Source organism: Stegostoma tigrinum, chromosome 26, assembly GCF_030684315.1.
Source record: "Stegostoma tigrinum isolate sSteTig4 chromosome 26, sSteTig4.hap1, whole genome shotgun sequence".
Lineage (NCBI taxonomy): Eukaryota > Metazoa > Chordata > Chondrichthyes > Orectolobiformes > Stegostomatidae > Stegostoma > Stegostoma tigrinum.
In genome coordinates this window covers 38,303,622-38,324,909 of record NC_081379.1, presented here as the reverse complement: position 1 = coordinate 38,324,909, position 21,288 = coordinate 38,303,622, and the positions used below count along the sequence as shown (strand labels likewise).

Sequence of the window (21,288 nt, the reverse complement as noted above, 5' to 3'; positions counted from 1 at the left end):
AATGACCCCCCCCCCCCCCCGAAGAGCTTTCCATTCACACTCACCTACCTGCCCTCTCCCTGTAACCATTTCCCACGGCTATAAAAACACATCCATGGACACTGAGGCACTTTAACTTGGCCAATCCACCGAACTTGCACATCTTTGGTCTGTGGGAGGAAACTGGAGCATCCAGAAAAAACCCACGCAAATGTAGGGAGAACGTGCAAACTCCACACAAGCAGTTGCTGGAGGGTGGAACAGAACACGGGTCCCTGGTGCTGTGAGGCAGCAGAGCTAACCACTGAGCCACCGTCTCTTGGCTTCAGATTAAACGCAGGCAAAGAAACTTCCTCATTACCACTTATCAGCTGATGAACTGGTACTCTTCTGTGTTATGCCACACTTGGAGGAAGCACCAAGGATGGTAAGGGCACAAAATGCACTCTGGGTGGGGGATTTCAATATCCACCACCAACAGTGCTGCTGATCGAGCTAGGTGAGTTTTGAAGGACACAGCTGCAAGTCTGGGTTTGCAGCAGGTGGTGGGGGATCCAAGAAGGAAAACATACTTGACCTCTTCGTTACCAATCTACCAGCTGCAGATGCATCTGTCCATGATAGTATTGGTAAGACTGATCACTGCACAGCCTTTGTGGAGGCAAAGTCCCAATTTCACATCGAAGGTAATTCTCATCATGTTGTGTGGCACTATCAAGCTAAATGAGACAAACTTCAAACATTTCTAGTAGCACAAAACTAGGCATCACGAGATGCTGTGGGCCATCAGAAACAGAACTGTACTCCGGCTTAGCCTAGACCCAAGACCCATCCACTACTATCAAGTCAGGGGATCAACCCTGGGTTCAAGGGGGGGGGGGGGGGGGGGGGGGGGCACGCAGGAGGACACTGAAGGAGCAGCACCAAGCATACCTGAAGAGGTGTCGTCAACCTGGTGAAGCTATGTGCATGCCAAATAGCATAAGCACCAAGTAACATACAGAGCCAAACAATCCCACAACAAATGGATCAGATCTAAGCTCTGCAATCCTTCTAAATCCAGTCAATGGCGGTGAACAATAAAGCAATGCACTGGAGTGGGAGGCTCCACAAATATCCCTATGCTCAATGATAGAGGGGTCCAGCATTTCAGTACTGAAAATAAAGCGGAAACATTCACAACAACCTCCAGCAAGTAGTACTAAGTGAATGAACCATCTTGAATTCCTCCAGTGGTCCCCAGCATTTCAGATACCAGTCCAGCCAATTCGATTCACCCCATGCAATATATCAAGAAATGGCTGAAAGCACTGGATACTGCAGAGGCTATGGACAAAGGGCCCCAACAACATTATGGCAATAATACTGAAAACTTCTGCACGGAGAACTTCCCATCCCTTAGCCAAGCTGTTCCGAGGTAGTTAGTTACTGGCATCTACCCAACAATGTGGAAAAGTGCCCGGGTACATAAAAAGCAGGACAAATCCAATCTAATCAATTGCCTCATCAGTCTACATTCAATTATCAGTAAAAAGTGATGAAAGCTATCAATAGTGCTATCAAGCAACACCTGCTGAGCAATACCCACTTTGGATTCCACCAGGGCCACTCAGCTCCTCATCTCAATATACAGCCTTGGTTCAAACATGGACAAAAAAAGGTGAAAACCAGAGATGAAGCGAGAACAACAGAATGCCGCATCAAGAAGCGTTAGCAGAACTAGAATCAATGGGAATCAGGAGGCAAACTCTCTGCTGGAGTCATATCTGGCACATAGGAAGATGTCTGTGGTTGCAGAATGTCAGTTATCACAACTCCAGGACATCGCTGCAGGAATTCCTCAGGGTAGTGTCCTAGACCCAAACATCTTCAGCTGTTTCATCAGTGACCGTCCCTCCATCATAAGGTCAGAGATGGGGATTTTCACTGCAATGTTTAGCAACATTCTTGATTCCTCAGCTACTGAAGCAGTCCATGTTCAAATGCCATGAGATCTGGACAATATCCAGGCTTACCCTGACAAGTGGGAAAACAACATTCACCACACAAATGCCAGACTCTGACCATCACCAATAAGAGACATCGAACCACCATCCCACGACATGCAAATTGTTACTGCCACTGAATCCCCCACTATCACCCTCCTGGGGGTTACCATCAACCAGAAATTACAAGAGCAAGTCACAGGCTTGGAATCCTGTGGTGAGTAACTCACCTCCTGGCCATTATCAACAAGGCTCAAGTCAAGAGTCTAATGGAATACTCCCCACTTGCCTGGACAGGTGCAATTCCAACTACAAAGAAAGCTTGACATCATCCAGGACAAAGCAGCCCACTTGATTAGAATTACACCCACAAGCATCCACTTCCTCCACTACCAACAATGAGAGACAACAGTGTGTACTACAGTGTGTCTACACGATGCGCCCAGAAATTCAGAGATTCTCACAGTATCTTCTAAATCTATCACTACTTCCATCCAGGAGGACATGGGAACACCAACACTATCACCTCCAAGTTCCCCTTCAGCGACTCCTCATCCTGATTTGGAAGATATATCGCCGTTCCTTCACTGTCACAGGAATTCCCTCCCTAATGACATTGTGGGCAACCCACAGCAGGGAGACTGCAGCAGTTTAAGAAGGTAGCGCGCACCACCATCTTCTCAAGGGCAATTAGGGACGAGCAATAAATGCTGACCAGCTGGCGATACCCACAACATGAATAATTTTTTTAAACAAGTCGCAAGCAATTTTCAATCATCCACATCAATGAATTTCAAGTGCTCTTATTTTCCCTAAGTTCTTTTGGTATTCTACTTCATTTTCTTCAGGTTTCCAACAGTTAATTCTTGTTAGAATAATTTTACACCGTTATGAAGAACACAAACAAATCTAGTTTGAATAACTCTCCAATCTATGTACTTTTCAGTGTAGATGATGTACGTTTATCCTCAAATTAATATCTTCTTCCTCAAAAATCACTGAACTGTGCCTGCATTTGCATTCCTTTCTTTAAAAAAATCCTCAAAAAATAGTGGACTGAGGTGGTGCAGGAATCACTGACCTCCCACTTCTCTGGGCGCTTTTCGCAGCCAGTTGGCATTCTGCTTCTCATCTTACAATTTCCACCCAAACATGAACTTCCAAAGGACACGATCATCAGCATCTGTCTCACAGCTGTATACGATGATCTTCATCCACCATAAATAGTTACCCAACAATTCCTACATTAAGTACATCTCTGCTACCAAAGTAAATACACATACCTGAAGCTTCCATAGACAATGAGTAGAATCGAGATGAGGAAGGTAGAAACCTGACTGGAATCCACAAGGGAATAGGCCCTTTAGGAAGAAATGGAAAAAATTTTAATTACTACAGGTACAGGATGCATCGTTCAACATTTTACAAATAATTTTTCAAAATATTTTGCTTTTGTGTAACAGCAAGTTTCTGCAGGGGCCAACTCAATTATCAGGTTCCAGGTCCAATTTCTAGTTTGTGCAATGTTAGCTGATGGGTAGCAATCAGTAAAATAATGCAGATACTGCTCAGCAATCTTACTGACCTGTTAGAAATGCAATTTTATATGGTCATCAGGTCTGCACAGTGACACTGCTGCAATTGAACAGCTCAGATTTATTGTCAAGGCCAGGCATGATTAATACAATTACTAACATTGGGGTCAGCCCTGATTCAATGGCAGTGCACTCACTTTCAAGTCAAATTCAGAAGCTGAATTCAAGCCCCACTCAATAGATTTTGGTACACATTCCAGGTTTATGAATGTATAGTAAACTGGGTTTATCCTCACAGGTGGATGCAAAAGATGCCAGGCGAGCTCTCTGGATGTCCTGGCCAACACTAACCCCTCAAACGACACGACTAAAAACAGACAAGCTGGTCATTTCTCTCAATGCTTTGTGCAAGATTTTTCTGTTGTGAAAATTCAAAATCACATTTCACTTTTTTAAAAAAAAAATCAGTACATTTCAGAAGTGCCACACCAGCTGTGAAACAATTGCATTTCATTATGAACACATGACAGAAAAACTTCTAAAATGCCGTATTAAAGGTATTTTTATTATGCAAACTGTTCAACTGACTAGGCAGAATAGAGTTTTAATCATACTACACAAACAATTCTGAAACACAGTCAGTCAAAGTAAAGAAAATTCTGTAATCTGGCCAATAATCAACCTGGGAATTGTACAAGTATTCAACAGAAATGAAAGCATGAACTCGCATTTATTTAATCTTTAATGAAGTTAAACATCCAGTGATATTTCATTGGAGTGTTATCAAAAAAAATTTAGTACAAAACCAAACAAACAGCTTTTGGGACAAGAGACCCAAAGACTGGTCAAAAAAAAATTTTTTAAAAGAGCGTCCTAATACAGCAGAGAGAGGGGTGGAGGTGCCAACAGGGCAAGAGATTAAAGGAGAGAATGCCAGAGTTTAGGGTCCAGTTAAGAAAATGGCACAGCCACGAATATAGGAGTGCTTAAAGTCTGGGATGCATAAGAGGACTAAGGGATGACAGTAGCGAGGATTGTAGTGCTGGAGAGAGGAGATGAAAACAAAGATTTTTTTTAAATTGAGGAAATAATTGAAATAGAATGCAGGGTAACAAACACAAGGGTGGTTGATGATGAGAATTTGGGCAATTGACTTGAAGTTTTAAAAAGTATGCTCTAAAATTGGTTTTAAGGTAATTGGCTTATATTTGTTTTAAAGATATATTATGCTCCTCAACTGTCTTTTAACATCCTCCCAATCCGGAGGCAGTCACTTCTGTCAGTGGTATATTTCTTTAGCTAATACCAGCATATATTTTTGGTCTACGCGTATCACTTTTGATCTATAGGTATCAAGAGAAAAGGCTTACAGACCATTTAAATCACTGAAAGCAACACAACTGAGGAAAGGTCATGCTCTCTTCCAATAGCTTGGTGCTCAGAAACACTCCAGCTACTGGAAAATGATTAGCATCAGGAACCCGAACTCCATTGCCAAGGTCAATTGATAAAGCCCCAAATGCAGACGTGATTGCCATGTGTGTTATGGAAAAAGTTGTTCATTTTGATTTTAATTAAATATGCCATTAAATATGCTTTGCTGAAGTCAAAGAGTTAAATTTACTTGCATTGGGACCAGGGATGAAGTTCTATTAATTTATTTCTAAAGGTTTAAAACTGGTCATTTATAGGCTTTCAGAGCCTATAACTTGGTGAGGGTAGCTTTCGAAACCACTTCTATTTGTTTTCTAATAGCTGTACTGCAATTGTTGATAAGAGAATGCCGTTAAGCTTTTTAAGATAATGGCTATTGCTATCTTGGACAGTTTAATGCAAACGTTTTGTTGGTTACCACTAAGTTAACAATGATCAAAAATGAAACTACTTTTCTTTCCAAGCTTTGGTTTCCCTCTACTATTTAATTATTGATTTCAAACTAGGAGAGTCGCAGGTGACAGTAATAATGAAAAGGTACCTGCTTCCTAATTTTAACTCCTACCTTTCTCAACCTTTGAAATGGATTATTTTTGACAAAGTAAGTAGTCCAGTATAGGTAAAGGGGTACATCTGTATTTTGTGCTGGAAATGCTGTGCACATTGATTTTATGTCAACTCTCTCTAAACTTACAGCAGCGTAAAGATAATCTGAGGATTCTGCACTGAATAATCAGTTTCAGGGCTGAATATATTTTGCTGTGGAGAAACTGTGGCTAAGTATCAAATCCACAAGAGTTAAAAAATCTGGTTCTGCCTTGTGAAGCCAGTATACTTTCAGGGCTGTGGTAAATCTAGGTATACATACCTGCCTTGGCACGTCGCTCTTTTATCAGTTGAGATTTCCGGACATCTAGGTCTCCACATACAACAATACAGACATATGCGTTAAAAGCAAGATTAAACTACTTGGGCCCTCGATCTCCATCCATTATTCAATTAGATCACATCAGATCTAATTACAATACATTCCTGCCTACCCCATAACCTTCCATGCCCTTGCTTACGAAAAAAATCAGTGGGGTCTCTAGATCCAACACCTTCCAAAATAAATTCTCCTCATTTGTGTCTTAAAAGGGGTGACCCATTATTTTAAAACAATGGGCCTCCTCATTGCAGATCAATCTTGTCTATTAAAATCATTAGTACAGTAGAGGCCCTTTGGCCCATTGAGTCTGGATTGCCAAAACTATGTTAAATCCACACTAGTCTCACTTCCTACACTACAGCCATAGCTTGAACATTAAGACATTTTATAAAAACTTGAATGAGCATTAGAAATGATGTGAAATTACCTACCTCAACTGTTCCCCACCCAGACAATGCATTCCAGATCACCAACACTGTCTAGGTGAAAAACCTTCTCCTCAAATCCCCTCTAAGCCTCCTGCCTTCCACCTTAAAAGTGTTAAGGTGGTAACTGCTTTGTTACTGACCCTTCAACTAAGAAGAACACAGTTTTCTACCCACCCTATCCACGCCAGAAATAAAAACAACTCTAGTTTACCTACTATCTCTTCATAGCCAAAAATGCTCCAATCCAGGCAGCATCCTGGTGAATCTACTCTGCACCTCACTAGTGCAATCACATCCTAAAGTGCAGTGAGCAGAAGTACACAAAGTACTCCAGCTGTAGCCTAACCAAAGTTTTTGCAACTCCAAAAATAACCTGCCTGTTCTAATAATCTATGCCTCGGCTGATAAAGAGGAGTGCCCAGTTTGCCTTAAATATCCTCCTAATCCCCTGTAATAATTTGAGGGCAATTACCTGAAGATCCCTTCGCTTCTCCAAGCTTCCTAATGTTTTCCCATTCATTGAGTAGTAGGTGGCTCATTAAGGACTATCGTAGGTATAAAAGCGGGGACTGTCTCCTGTTCAGGGAGAAATTGCTCATGATACTCAGCACTCTGTGCAGAGTTGCGTACAGTGATCCTCCGCAGCTTGTACTTGCTTAATAATAAAGGATTGCGTTTTTGTAACCAGGTCAGTGTCTTGCTCTTACATCAAGTCTGTGAGGGTCTCTGAAAAATGAACCCAACACAGGTGATGAAACTTGTAGGACACAGGCTCCCTGTCATGCCTTGTGTTAAGTTTTAAATTTACATTCAGTTTACATTCCTTCCCTGACACTACTTTGGCTGACTCACATTACTTTATTGTTATGGTACTGACTTCACCTATTTCTGATGCTTAAAATACACTTTTGTAATTTCTAGTAATTTACAAATAACACCTAACAGTAGCTTTCTTTTAAAAAAATCCAATAAATGTAAAGATTTTTTGTAGTGTTACTTATTTTTTCAAAGAAGAACTGGCAAGACCCTCATCCTTACTGCTTCACTGCAACGCTGATTACAGGACACACTTCCTGGATTGCCTCATTGCAATGCCGATTCAAGGGTATCCCTAGCAGACTTTTGTCCCATAAGGAACATCCTTTCCACATGCATTCTGACAAATCCCCTCACAATCAAGCCTCTTACTCTTCCAAAGTCCTGTGGTACAAGCCCAACCTTCATAAATTAATGGAGTAAATGCTCATCATCTTGCTGCGGATGGCATACAATGGTCTCTGAACCGTACGAACAAACAAGAAAACCACATTTTTGTATTGTTGAATAATGAAATATCTTTGCATTGTGCATAAGTTAAATTTTATAACAGAAAAAGATGTCATTATGTTTTGCTTGCAGCACAACAATAGGCCACATGGTCCACAGAATTCTGTTTCTACCTTCTTTTTAATCTCATCAACATGCCTTTGAAATCATTTGACTATTTTCTCTTTAATGCAACCAAGCTAGTCACCCCAACTATTTTTTGCACAGATTTGATTTCTCAGTCAAGGAAGGATATATTTACTTTGAAAGCAATAGAAAAAAAGGTAACAAGGCTAATTCCCAAGATAGACAGATTTAAACAGGAGGAAAAGTTAAGCAATTTAGATCTATACTCATCGGAGTTTAGAAGAGTAAAGATCTCTCATTCAAGTACAAAATTCTGAGGGATTTGGCAATCAATTTTTCCTTTCATGGGGGAATCTAGAACTAGGCAGCACACAATTTAAAGTAAAGTGTCTCCCATTTAAAATGGAGATGATGGGAGTTTCTGCTCTGAGGGACATGACTTTTTGGAGTTCTTTCTCAAAAGGTAGCCATGGAGGCTAGATGATTGAATACGTTCACGGCAGAAATGGACAGATTTTTAATTGACAAGGGAGTCAATGGCACACAGGCAATGAAAGTGGCCTTGAGGTCACAATCCAATCAATCACAATTTTAGTGAATGGCAGAGTCGGCTCAATGGGATGCAATGATCTCCTTCTGCTCCTAGTTCTTCTGATCTTGTTTCATATTCTAAGAACGCGGTGGACAAAGAAAATAGTCTCAATTCAATTTACTAAACTCCCATTTATGACACAAAAGTTCTCAACCCACTTGCAAGTGGGTTTGATCAATGTATTTGCGCTAATGTTTTCCCCTACTGGAGTGCTGTGACAAGCCTTGAAATTATCACAATTCTTGGCGAGAACTGAGACACAGCAGAAACAAGGGAGAAGACTTGAAGACTAGAGCAGGGGCTTTGTATTCGATGAGGGATGTCTAAGTTGAAACAGCCACTCTCTCAGAGCTCAGAAATAAATCTAAGATCACGACTCCATTTTGGGAGGATCTAATTTACACCAAGTCTATCAAATTCCTCCAACCTTGACTGAGTTCCAATTTGTGCAAACCTTTCCTGTTTGCATCACCAACATTTGCTCCAAGACCCCTAGTTTCATAGCTACACAGCAATCCTGAATGTGCTGTACACGGACCAATGGGCCACAAACATCCATGCCCATTACAATGTAAGTATGTACTGTTGTGCCAATATTAACAAGAATGAACAATACAATAAATATAAATAAATAAATAAATATTCAGAGTCATATAGCATGGAACCAGAGCCTGCGGTCCAACCAGCCCATGCCGGCCATAATCCTAAACTAAACTAGTCCCACTTGCCTCATATCCCTCCAAACCTTTCCTATTCATGTACTTGTCGAAAATGTGTTAAATGCTCTAACTGTACTCACATCCACTACCTCCTCCAAGTTCATTCCACACTTGAAGCAAAATAAAAAGTATTTTTTTAAAATCTCTTTCTCCTGTCAGCTTAAAAATATGCCCCTGGTCTTGAAATCTCTCAGCCTAAGGCTTAAGATTAGATATGTTCACTCAAAATATGCTCTATAAATGCTTAACATAAACTTTCTATCCCCCTAGAAACAATCCAAGTGCTTTCTTTTAAAAAAGAAAGAAAGAAAGAACTGGCCTAATGAACCTGGGCTATGACTATTAAACATTTCTCCACCCGCAGCAAGAGATGCCTCTGCTCCTCTACCCCAGTTGAACACATTTTTCAAAGGAATATGATTTCCTTACATATTGGCAAAATATCACTTCACATTTGTGTTGCTGTCTCTACAAAAATGTACTTTTTTTTGTATTTTGTCACAGTCTTCCACTGCTTTAACCTTATTTCCCTTAAAATTCACTCACGGAATATGGGAGCCTCTGGCTTTTATTGCCCATCTCTAATTGCCCAGAGGGCAGGTAAGAAACATATTGTTGAGTCTGGAGTCACATGTGAGTCAGACCAGATAAAGATGACAGATTTCCTTCCTTACAAAGGACAATAGTGAACCAGATGGGATTTTCCCCAACAATCGACAACTGTTTCAAGGTCATCATTAGATCAGAAGAAAGATGACCCAGGACTCAAACATTTGTTGATTTTCTGCGATTAATTATCCAGCAATAATACCACAAGGCCATCGCCTCCCCAAATGAACTGTAGCCCACAACTTGGTGCCTTCGGCAAAGCGAAACTATAGTTTTCATTCAATCTCTAGTCTAAATAATTTAGACACCAGTGGTCCAAGCATTACACCATGTGGAACATATGCCAGTCTGAGTAACCATCTATAGCTCCTACTCTTGTACATCCAAAGGCAAGCTCACCATTCAAAAGATGATTTTTTTTGGGGGGGGGGGGGGGGCGGAGTCAAAATTGAAGAAAGTCTATTAACAGCAACAATTCAATTTGTTCCTAGCTGTTACCATAATTATACCACATGCATACCATTTTGTTTTTGTAGTAATGGATTATAACTACTACACTTGAAGTGTTCCTCATTCATACACAAGATGACCAAGGAAAACCCGTCCAAGCTCTGCCCAGAAGCAGTACTGTTTGTTTGACCATATTGCATAGAAATGCTACTAGACCTTAAAAGGTGAAGTCCAAGCTTCATTCTTGCGAAAGAACTGAAAGCAAACACGTGCTGGAATCAAAATCCCCTGTCTGCTGCAAGTGAGCAACTGAGGTCACCGCAAAGCTATAATTAACACTAGCATATAGTTTTGTGAAGGAACCAAAATACAAGAATACTGCAACACTGGTACACTTTCTGGAAGGATTTAAACATTCTGAACCCAAGGTTGAAATGCTATACCAAGTTAGGCCTGAATTTGGGCCAGAATTCAATTTAGTGGTTTAGTAAAAAGATGTTACTTTTTCTTTTCCCATTCATTCGATGATGCAATCACCACTGGCTGGTCAGCATTTATTGCCCCTGATAAGGTGGTGGTGAGCTGTCTTCTGAACTCCTGCAATCCTAAGTGCTGCAAGTAGTCTTACAAAACCCCTTTAGGGAGGATAACAAAGTGTTTTGTTCCACCACAAACTTTTTTTCCATGTTGTACTCAAGCTGGGATCAGAGAATTGAGAGTTCAAGTCCCACACTAGATACTATAACACAAAACCTAAGCGGACAGTCCAGGGAATTGGACTGAAGGGTCTCTTTCCGCAGTGTATGATTATAACTGAATGGTCTATTCCTATACTACGACATTATTGTGGAGTGCTACACTAGTTGGAAATGTTGTTATAAGATGTTAAACAGGCCTCCATCTACTTTCATTCAAACACGAGAGCTCAGAGCATGGTTTTGAACAAATGTAGGAGAGTTTTTGGCTTCCTGGCCAAAATTTCTCTCTCAAACAGCAAACTGGTCATCATTCTATGTTGTTTCTAAGAAAATGTTGTGCACAAATTGGCTGCCACATTTTCTGTAAGAGTAACTATACTTTCAAAACACAATGAGGGTCTTTGTGCCACAATGATGGTGTCCCTATCTCTGACCTAGGGAGGTCTGGATTCAAGTTCCACCTGCTCCTGAGGTGGATAATAACATTTCTGAACAGATTTATTGCCAAAGTGTAATTAGGTGTGAAATGCATCCATTTGATTCCGGGAGCATCACCCTATGTCTGGTATTTATAGTCTCTAACATGAGACTCAAACTCTCAATTTTTGATCCTAGTTTGAGTACATAAAATCATACAAAGCACTCTATACTTTTGCTTTGTGAAAATTTTGACTGGCTGTTACTGGACAGATTCCACTGCATTTGAAATCATGGAACAGGTGTTCATGCTATTTTATCTACTGGCTGCAGCTCCTTTCCTCACCCCTCTCAATCTGTTGCACTAAATAAGGAACAAACTATCCACTGAATTTGTGTGGCTTTATATATCCAAGTTATTTTTAGATAAAAAGGCAAACCATTCCCCCTGCTGCCTTTTAACCTGTACCTTCAATAATTTTTAACTCAATGAATGAACTAGAGCAAATAATTAAATATCTTCACATCTGTGCTGCAATTACATTTCAACCTATATCTAAGATAACAAAGTGTGGAACTGGATGAACACAGCAGGCCAAGCAGCATCTCAGGAGCACAAAAGCTGACGTTAGGGCCTAGACCCTTCCATCAGAGAGCTCTCTGATGAAGGGTCTAGGCCCGAAACGTCAGCTTTTGTGCTCCTGAGATGCTGCTTGGCCTGCTGTGTTCATCCAGCTCCACACTTTGTTATCTTGGATTCTCCAGCATCTGCAGTTCCCATTATCACTCAACCTATATCTACTTTGCATGAAGAACGATTGGTCCCAACTCTCTGCAACTCCATGGGACCTTGGCTAGTTTTAAAAAAAAAGACTTGATGAGGAATCTTTCAACACAAAGGATGCACGTTAAATCTAATTCAACACAAAGCTTCATAAGTAACAACTACCAATTGACAGTTCTTTCCATTTAAATTCTAATCAGTGAGCCATTTTGAGCAAATGTGCTTGTATTTAATGGGTCTATTGTGTCATGTAAATGGAGCAATGTTGCAACAGCATTAATACAGCTCTCATCAGGTGCTCAGCTAAGGCACTTCTACGCTGACAGTTTTATTTTAGATTCCAAAAGACTGGCACCTCTGACCCAACATTTAAACCACTAAATCCAGGTCCTCTCCCTAGGTTAAAGATTAAAACAAAATGGTCTACAGCTCTGCCAGAATCCAAAATTCAAATCAACAGCTGCCATAGAGATAATAGGAATTGCAGATGCTGCAGAATCCGAGATAACAAGGTGTAGAGCTGGATGAACACAATAGGCCCAGCATCATCATAGGAGCAGGAAGGCTAATGTTTCAAGATAATAAAATGTGAGGCTGGATGAACACAGTAGGCCAAGCAGCATCTCAGGAGCACAAAAGCTGACGTTTCGGGCCTAGACCCTTCATCGTGCTCCTGAGATGCTGCTTGGCCTGCTGTGTTCATCCAGCCTCACATTTTATTATCTTGGAATCTCCAGCATCTGCAGTTCCCATTATCTCTGAGGCTAATGTTTCAGGCCATTCAGATATCTTTACCATCACAAAGCACCCAAAGGTGGTTCACAGAAATGATTACTAACAAAGTTATACAATACTTTCAGAATAATGAAATACTTAAAGCATTTTAAAGATAATGAAAGTACTTTTAAAGTGAAGTCACAGCTACCACGTAAGAAAGATGGCAACCAATAATTTGCACTGCAAACTTCCACAAACAACAATGCAATTATGGCCAGATAATTTGTTCTTCTGATCTTAATTGAGGAATAAATATCTGCCAAGGCCTCTGGTCCTCTTCAACATAATGCCATGCTTTTAGATCCACCCGAGTAGGCAGATAAGGATTCAGTTTAAAATTTTGCTCAAAAGGATAATGCCTTTTATACTGAATGAATGATGCACTACTGTCAGCCTTGATTTCTGTGCTCAAGTCTTGAAATGGGACCTGAATCCAACATATCCAATATTTGAGATGAGTATTATAGACATGCCTTGGTTCGCACTATGAAACAAATGACAATGAGTAACATAGCAAGATATGTGGACAAATTATTAATAACTTGTTGACATATGGTTTTAGGCAGTATCTTGAAGGGGGGGGGGAGGGGAGGAGCAGCAAGGGCTGAGGGAGCTGATGGAGCACAGCAGACCAGGAAAATTGATGTTTCAGGTCAGGGTATATTTTAAAACTGCTTCATGATCCATTTGACATTAGCTAAACCACAAAATAGAACTTAAGACTTACTAACAAGCAAAACATTGCTGAAATCTGAGATAAAAAGAGCTTCAACTCGGGTTATTTATTATTGCAATACTTTGATAAGTCTAAAGAAAGGAATGCTGACCAACGATTTATTTTTTAAGCATCAGTTCATGGGATGTGAATGTTGTTTGCAAAGTTTGCTTTTATCTTCAGTCATTAAGAGTCCTGAAGATGATAAGCTGCAGTGGTCACCACTATCTAATATAGTTGCACCAACATAGCTAATAGGTAGGGACTTCCAGGATTTGGGTGTTGTGGTGCGAGGACGACAACATTTTTCAAGTTGGGATAAGGAGAGAGGGGAGGGGAACATGAAAATGACTCGGATGACTCTCCATATTAAGCAGATGTTCACCTGCACATCTGCCAATGTAGTATACTGTATCCACTGGACCCAGTGTGGCATCCTCTACATTGGGGAAACCAAGCGGAGGCTTGGAGACCGCTTTACAGAACACCTCCGCTCGGTTCGCAATCAACAACTGCACCTCCCAGTCATGAACCATTTTAACTCCCCCTCCCATTCCTTAGACGACAATCCATCATGGGCCTCCTGCAGTGCCACAATGATGCCACCCGAAGGTTGTAGGAACAGCAACTCATATTCTGCTTGGGAACCCTGCAGCCCAATGGTATCAATGTGGACTTCACCAGCTTCAAAATCTCCCCCTCGCCCACTGCATCCCAAAACCAGCCCAGCTCGTCCCCTCCCCCCACTGTATCACAAAACCAGCCTAGCTCGCCCCCACCTCCCTAACTTGATCTTCCTCTCACCTATCTGCTCCTCCCCCTTCAAGCCGCACCTCCATTTCCCACCTACCAAACTCATACTGCCTCCTTGACCTGTCCGTCCTCCTTGGACTAACCTATCCCCTCCCCACCTATACTCTCCTCTCCACCTATCTTCTCCTCTATACATCTTCGGTCCACCTCCCCCTCTCTCCCTATTTATTTCAGTAGCATCTCCCCATCCCTCTCTCTAATGAAGGGTCTAGGCCCAAGACGTCAGCTTTTGTGCCCCTGAGATGCTGCTTGGCCTGCTGTGTTCATCCAGCTTCACACTGTTACCTATGCAGCAACTGTTCTTCATAAGCAGGAATGGCTGTGGGTTTAGAAGGTGCTGAAGAAGCCCTGATGATTGCATCTGCATTGTATACTCTCTCCAGAACATTGTCAGCTGGTAATGAACATGATACTAACCAAGTGACCACCTTGACAAAGTTTCTATACTTTATGTACAGCTTCAATTACCCAAGCGATTGGTAAGTATCCTATCACACTCCTGACTTCTGTTTTGTTGCTAGTGAATTGGGAGTCAGGAAACCACAATTGAAAAATGCAGCCTCTGATCTTCTCTTATAGCTGCATATCTGGTCTTAACTGCGGTTAATAAAATTGGATAAGCTAGGTGGGGGTGTGGGCAGGGGCAGGGATGGCAAGATTTCTGAAGAAGGGTCTAGACCAGAAACGTCAGCCTTCCTGCTCCGCTGATGCTGTTCATCCAGCTCTACACCTCGTTATCTGGGGCTCCATGAATATAGGTTAGAAAGTTAACACAGTTGGAGGGACTATAGGAGAATTAGAAGACAGTGAAATGATGAGTTGAGATGGAGGCTGAAAGCAGTTAAAAAGAAATTGTTCAGTGCACAGAAGACATCTCAGTAAGGACAGTTTAATCACACGTGGGAGGACATCACAGAATGATAACTTTCACGAAGTAAACAAAGTGGTAGTAGAAGCAGATACACCCAAAAGAAGAAACAATGCCAGGTGAGAAGGGGGGTCAGGCAGAGATGAAATCTGTTGTTCAGACAGACCAGTTGAAAGAGACACCTATAATGAAACTGCAGAACGTAAGGAGAGGCTTTGTGAAGACTACAACATCACCACCTAGGTCATCGTTAAGGCCAATATGGGTGGCAGGGCAGCACAGTGGTTAGCATTACTACCTCACAGCACCAGGGACGTGGGTTCGATTCCACCCTCAGGTGACAAGCTGCGAGGAGTTTGCACATTCTCTCCCCGTCTGCGTGGGTTTCCTCCAGGTTCCTCCCACAGTTCAAAGATGTGCAGGTTAGGTGGATTGGCCTTGCTAACTTGCCCGTAGTGTTCAGAGGTGTGTAGATTAGGTGACGGGTCAGGGTGGGATGCTCTGATGGTCGGTGCAGACTTGTTGGGCCGAAGGACCTGTTCTCTCACTGTAGGGATACTACGATTCTATGAATATGTCAATGCCATCCATGAACTGAATGTGAATGATGTAAATCATCTTTTCAAGGATGCAGATATTCTTCAGAGAGGTTTGCTGATACCAGAGTCCCAAAAGGTCATTAATAGTGAAGCAGGAAAGAGTATGACAAGATAGACCTTCCAGCCAGTGCACCTTCTGGGGGCTACGAAACTGGACTAGGAAAACTGAGTTTCTGCTGATTGGTGGTGGGGGGGGGGGGGGGGGGTGATGGTGGTGGGTGGGTGGGTGAAGGAATACCTTATGCTCAGGAAAGCTCTTTGAAGACTGCTGAGTGAAGAGGAAGCTGTAGACTTATCTAAGAGAACGGAGTCTGGAACAGCAGGCATGTTAAGGAGTGTTGAAAGGCCTGATGAGGGGTTTGGGAGGCATGGACAAGAGGGATCTAGGAGAGGAGGTATAATGAAAAATAAAAACAAAATTGGAAGTACAATTTTAACCCCGGCCAGCCACTTGAAAGCCTGGCAGGTCAACGGAGGAGAGGACAGCTTCAGGAAAAGATCAATTGAGGCCTGTTCCTTGACTCCAGCCTTCGCAACTTTACATAGTTGCTTGGAGAAATGTTAGAAACCAGGGAACAATGTTACCAAATGCCACAACCTGCTTTCCAGCTGAATGAAAGCTAACTATGTCAAGTCAATCCGGTTGATATCCAAGGCAGGTAATTTCAACAGTCAGGCAGAACTTTAGGAATGTTATAGAAATATGAAAGCTGTTCTTCAAATTGACTCCATTAGATCTGAACAGGTGGACCCAAAACTGAACATTATTTAAATACTGATTCAATGATGCCTACAGATATATACAAAGCTAGAAAAGCACAACTCGTAAATTCACACGATAGATCCTAACCATTGATTATTTGCAGAGAAAATGTGAATTGACACATTTGGTGGACCCAACAGGGAACAATATAAATTAAGGGAGACCATTATAATAGAAGTCCAGGAACAGAGAAACTGTAAAGTCACATGTGCACAAATTATTGAATGTCACAAGATAGGTTGAGACGAAGGTCAATGGGATCCAGAGGTTTATAAGGAGAACAAAATGAAAGAATTGATGACAAATTATTGGTTGAACTTAAACCAGAGCACTAAGTTATATGCAGCAACTTTGACTAAATCCATTTCTACCATCCTGAAAGAATGGAACATTTATGGAACAGGAAGTTTCAAAAAGTTAATAGCTGGCAGTATTCAATTCTGCTCTGTAATAGGGGCAGTGTTTAGTATATAGTTTTTAAATAAGCCACTCAGTATAATGGAGGAGACACTGAAAAACAGTTCTGAAGCATTGTTTATCGGAGAAAAAAACAAGGCACGCACCATTTTAGGAGTGCAACTAACAGATACACACTGAAGAAGGCTGCTGAAGTGAGGCAGCAAGATAAATTGGATGGCTCTGTTTGAAGTACTAAGCATGAGTCAGCAGTTAAGAATTACAGCAGGACTCTGAACCAGTCTCAGCCTCAGGGAGTAACAAAAAAGTGGGAAGGTCGCTGGTTCTGTGCTGGTGGAAACAACTTGGACAAATCCTGCAAAAAAGAAATGGTATGGCACAGTCGACTGTGCATGTAATTGACAGCATTATTTGCTTCATACAACCGAGCAAGCTTCGAGCGCAGTGAAATCCCAGGGACATATTTAGTGCAGTGAACTTCGTTGCCAGTAAAAAGCTGGAATTGTGCTTATAAATACCGGAGTGCAGTGTTCAAAGCAACACAGACCAAGAAAAGGAAGGGGAAGCAGAACAGAGTGGTGTGGAATGAACTGCCTGAGGAAGTGGTGGCTGTGGGTGCAGTTACAATGTTTGAATAAGTACATGAATAGGAAAGGTTTGAAGGTTTATAGAGGCCAGGAGCAATCAGGTGGGACTAGTTTAGTTTGGGATTATGGTTGGCGTGGTCTAGTTGGACTGAAGGGTCTGTTTCCATGCTGTACGACTCTAGCCCTAGGTGGTGTTGAGGATGCCCATTACTGAGTGAATTTACAAGGCTAGATAGGCTAAGCGAAGTATTAAAGTCTGTGAAGTTTAATCAGATTTGATAACATACCATACTACTAAAACAGGTGGAGTTTGCTTAGAAATCCATGTGATGTCTTAATCACATTTGATATGCTCTTTGGATGTCCAAGAACAGTGCTGTAAATTTATTGTAGGTTGTATTACTATTGGAACTTGTAAAGTATTGTTGTTTATCCTCCTCTTAAACCTTCTGGATCTCACCTGTCAACATCTGTAAAGACTAACTTTTTTTTTGTATCTTGGTTGTGCTGAAATGGGAAAAAGGAGCATTTTAAAATCAATGCGTAACCATTCCCTGTCATGTTCTCCATTGGCAACATATCATCCAGTCAATTTGTCAACTTAACACCCCTGTTTCTCATGTTATTTAAAAATTGTTGTTCTCTTGAAGTTTAGTATTCCTGAATTTGTCCAAATTAGGCATAAGACTCTTTTTCAAAAAAAAGAGAAAGCCAATTTATTCTGCCCAAATTAAAGCATGTTTTATTTCGCCCACTGTTTGCATAAATGCAATGTGTTGAATCTCAAGCTCTCATTGCTGTAAGAAAATACTGTAGAAGCTGGAAAATCTGAAATAAAAACAAACATAGTAAAAACCCAGGTCAGGCAGCATCTATGGAGTGAAGAAGAAAGGTCAAGGACTTTAAAACTTTGCACCTTTTGTCGCCCTCCCCCAATTAAAACTGTTAAACTTTCACAACGATAACCTTTCATATCTCGCCACAGATGCTGCTGACCTGTTGAATATCCAGGTTTTCTGTTTCAAATTGATTACATTTTTCAATTTTAAAAAAACTCCAGATTTTTACACAAATAATCAAACCACACTTAGTTCCAACTTTCAATTAAAAGAACAAAGCCTGTACCTGTATTGTCAGGGATTAAAACACAGGTTCTTCTCACATTAAACCACATTATATTAATACTTAAAATGAATTTTTATTCCTTCTATTGTAATATTCTTTCTTGAATATACTGACTAGTTGCCTTATCTATTTGCTTCAGGTTGATGACTATCTTTGCATGTTATAGCCCACAGCAGAGCTCCAAATTCCAGCGAAATTGCAGAACAATAAAAACAGGAAAATATTTAAAAAGTTTTAACCAGATTAGTCTGTCAGGTACTCACAGAAGTCAGAACAGTATTTGTGCATACAAGCAGAGTCAAAGCAGTGATATAAAAGGACCCACAAAGTATTTCCAGTCAATTTAACCCACAGGTAAGTTCCAAAAATTTCAAAATATCCAAAACTCATGATTCTGCCATATCAATTATAGATGAAACTTAGTTAGAATGCCCCTTTGCCCAAGCACCATAAGCCTTTTTGTCATTTAATCTTTCTCACTCCACAGATCTTCCCCTTGTTCCCTTTCCCACTCTCCCCTTTCACCTAAAAATCTGTCGATATCCAACTTTTTCCAGTTCTGATGAAAAGTCATCAATCTGAAACATGAAAGCTTGTTACATTCCATGGGTGCAGGTAATTTTGCTGAGTACTTCAAGCATCTCGTTTTTAAATCAATGCCAGTGAGTCCACACTGAACACAACTTATCAACAAAACAAAATCCCTACTGGCGCCTCAATAAATCAAATCAAACAGCCTGTAGACGGGCAATCATTGTTAAATTTCACATTCTGAAAGATGAGAGGCATCCACAGGATCAATGCCTTTGTGCATTCAATGCTTTTAGTTGAGCAAGGAGAAAAAAACAACAATTTTAACACAGTAGCCATTCTATCCATCAGTGTTTGCTGATAGAGCTGCCCCATTCCCAAGTTTTTCCAATTTCAGAGGGAGGAAAATATTCTAATTCCTAAAAAATTTAGGAATGATTGAAGACGTCAGAAATCATCTTTGGAAACTATATATTTTAGCTTTAAATATTTCCACAGTATACATGCTTTTTTGCCTTCTACATGAAAACTGCATGAATGCACATCTGGTGCACCTTGTCAGTATCCCAGATTTCTGATCTACCACTAATTAAGTGCCAATTATATACAGTAATTAGCTACAAAATTAAATTGGTGCAGCTAACTGAAATGGATAATACAAAATGCAATTCGGCAGTTTGTATTAATATTTTCTTTGAACTCAATAATTCTTCTGTTCAATTCAACTTGGCTAGTGTATTGCATTCTTCAATAATTTCCCACTTAGCAGTCAGTGCCAAAGATGATGCATACTTAATAGGTTGATAGCAGCCTTCTCATTAGCCTGATAATTAAGAAGGGCTTCCCAAAGGGTTCCACTTGGATCTGTTTGCATGCAACAAATATTATGAGAAGGTTATAGAGTATAACTGCAAATATGAAAGCGAGCCAGGGAATACAGCATTCAGCTCCTCCAATTTTTTCAGCAAAACTACATATTACAAAGACACACGAATGTCAGTTATGACATTTGCAGTCATCCACTGCATACCTAAAGATTCAACAGCTTAAAAGTTTTCCAGTAAAACTATAATTTAAAAACATTCAGCATCAGCACTTTTCTAGCATTATAATTTTGATGGCAGCTGTTTTTTTAAAAAATTGTCTTCTATACAAGTGACTACTGCTAATGAGTCAGTTGGCACAAAATGCTCATGCAAATTGTCACTTATTTGTGGTTTTGCTTGCTGCAAGAGAATACGTAGCAATAATGGCAGAAGACACATGAACCCCAGCTGGTGAGTAGTGCAAGTAGTTAACTTAGTTAGTAATTCCTTTTATAGTTTAACCTTTCCCCTTCCAACTCCCACAAACAAATTTTTAAATTTTTCAACACAAAAGATACTCTAATTGTAGGCCCACAAAATAAACCAGAAAATCAACCAGTTAAATGATATATCATTTTTCACAGATATTTCAAAGGAAATTCTTTCAAAACAGGCATAAGAAATAGGAAAATGGCAGGTGTCATTCAGTGTTTGATATTCTATTCTGCCACAACTGAACTTTCAATACCTTCACCCTCCCCTTTATTTGCCATATTCACTGCCCACGAACCCAAAAATCCCTCTCAACCTCAACAACTGACACTTTACCCCACAGTAAGGCCTGTGTTCAGATTCTCCTGTCAGGATAAATAACTACTCAGTGTCCATTCTCCTGATCACCTTCACAATACTATTTCAATGAGACCATCTCATTCTTCTGACTGCAAAGATAACTGCAAACTGTTGACTTCAAAATGATGGAAAAGTATATAAAGGAATTCTAATCAACTTCAGAAAAGCTCTGGGCTACTAGACAATACAGAAGGACTGCTAGGTACACTGAATGTGAGTTTGCTCGCTGAGCTGGAAGGTTAGTTTTCAGACGTTTTGTCACCATTCCAGGTAACATCATCAGTGAGCCTCCGACGAAGCGCTGGTGTTATGTCCTGCTTTCTATTTATCTGTTTTGGGTTTCCTTGGATTGGTGAGGTCATTTCCTGTGTTGATGTCATTTCCTGTTCTTTCTCTCGGAGGATGGTAGATCAATCTACCATCCTCCGAGAGAAAGAACAGGAAATGACATCAACGCAGGAAGTGACCTCACCAATCCAAGGAAA

At 40.7% G+C, this 21,288-nt stretch overlaps 1 protein-coding gene across 2 annotated transcripts in view; it reads right to left on the bottom strand.

The window, feature by feature from the left end:
* Positions 1–21,288, bottom strand: part of sppl3 (signal peptide peptidase 3) — a 188,436-nt gene that overhangs the window by 122,654 nt on the left and 44,494 nt on the right. The window contains exons 1-2 of one of the 2 annotated variants that reach the window (XM_048556049.2): positions 5,802–7,721; positions 3,248–3,325 (exon numbers count right to left, since the gene is read on the bottom strand). In XM_048556049.2, the coding sequence (XP_048412006.1) occupies positions 3,248–3,325; positions 5,802–5,860 (137 nt within the window). In that variant the 5' untranslated portion in view covers positions 5,861–7,721. Of the gene's footprint in view, positions 1–3,247; positions 3,326–5,801; positions 7,722–21,288 lie in introns of those variants that run through there. The other variant, XM_048556050.2, reaches the window with a different exon arrangement.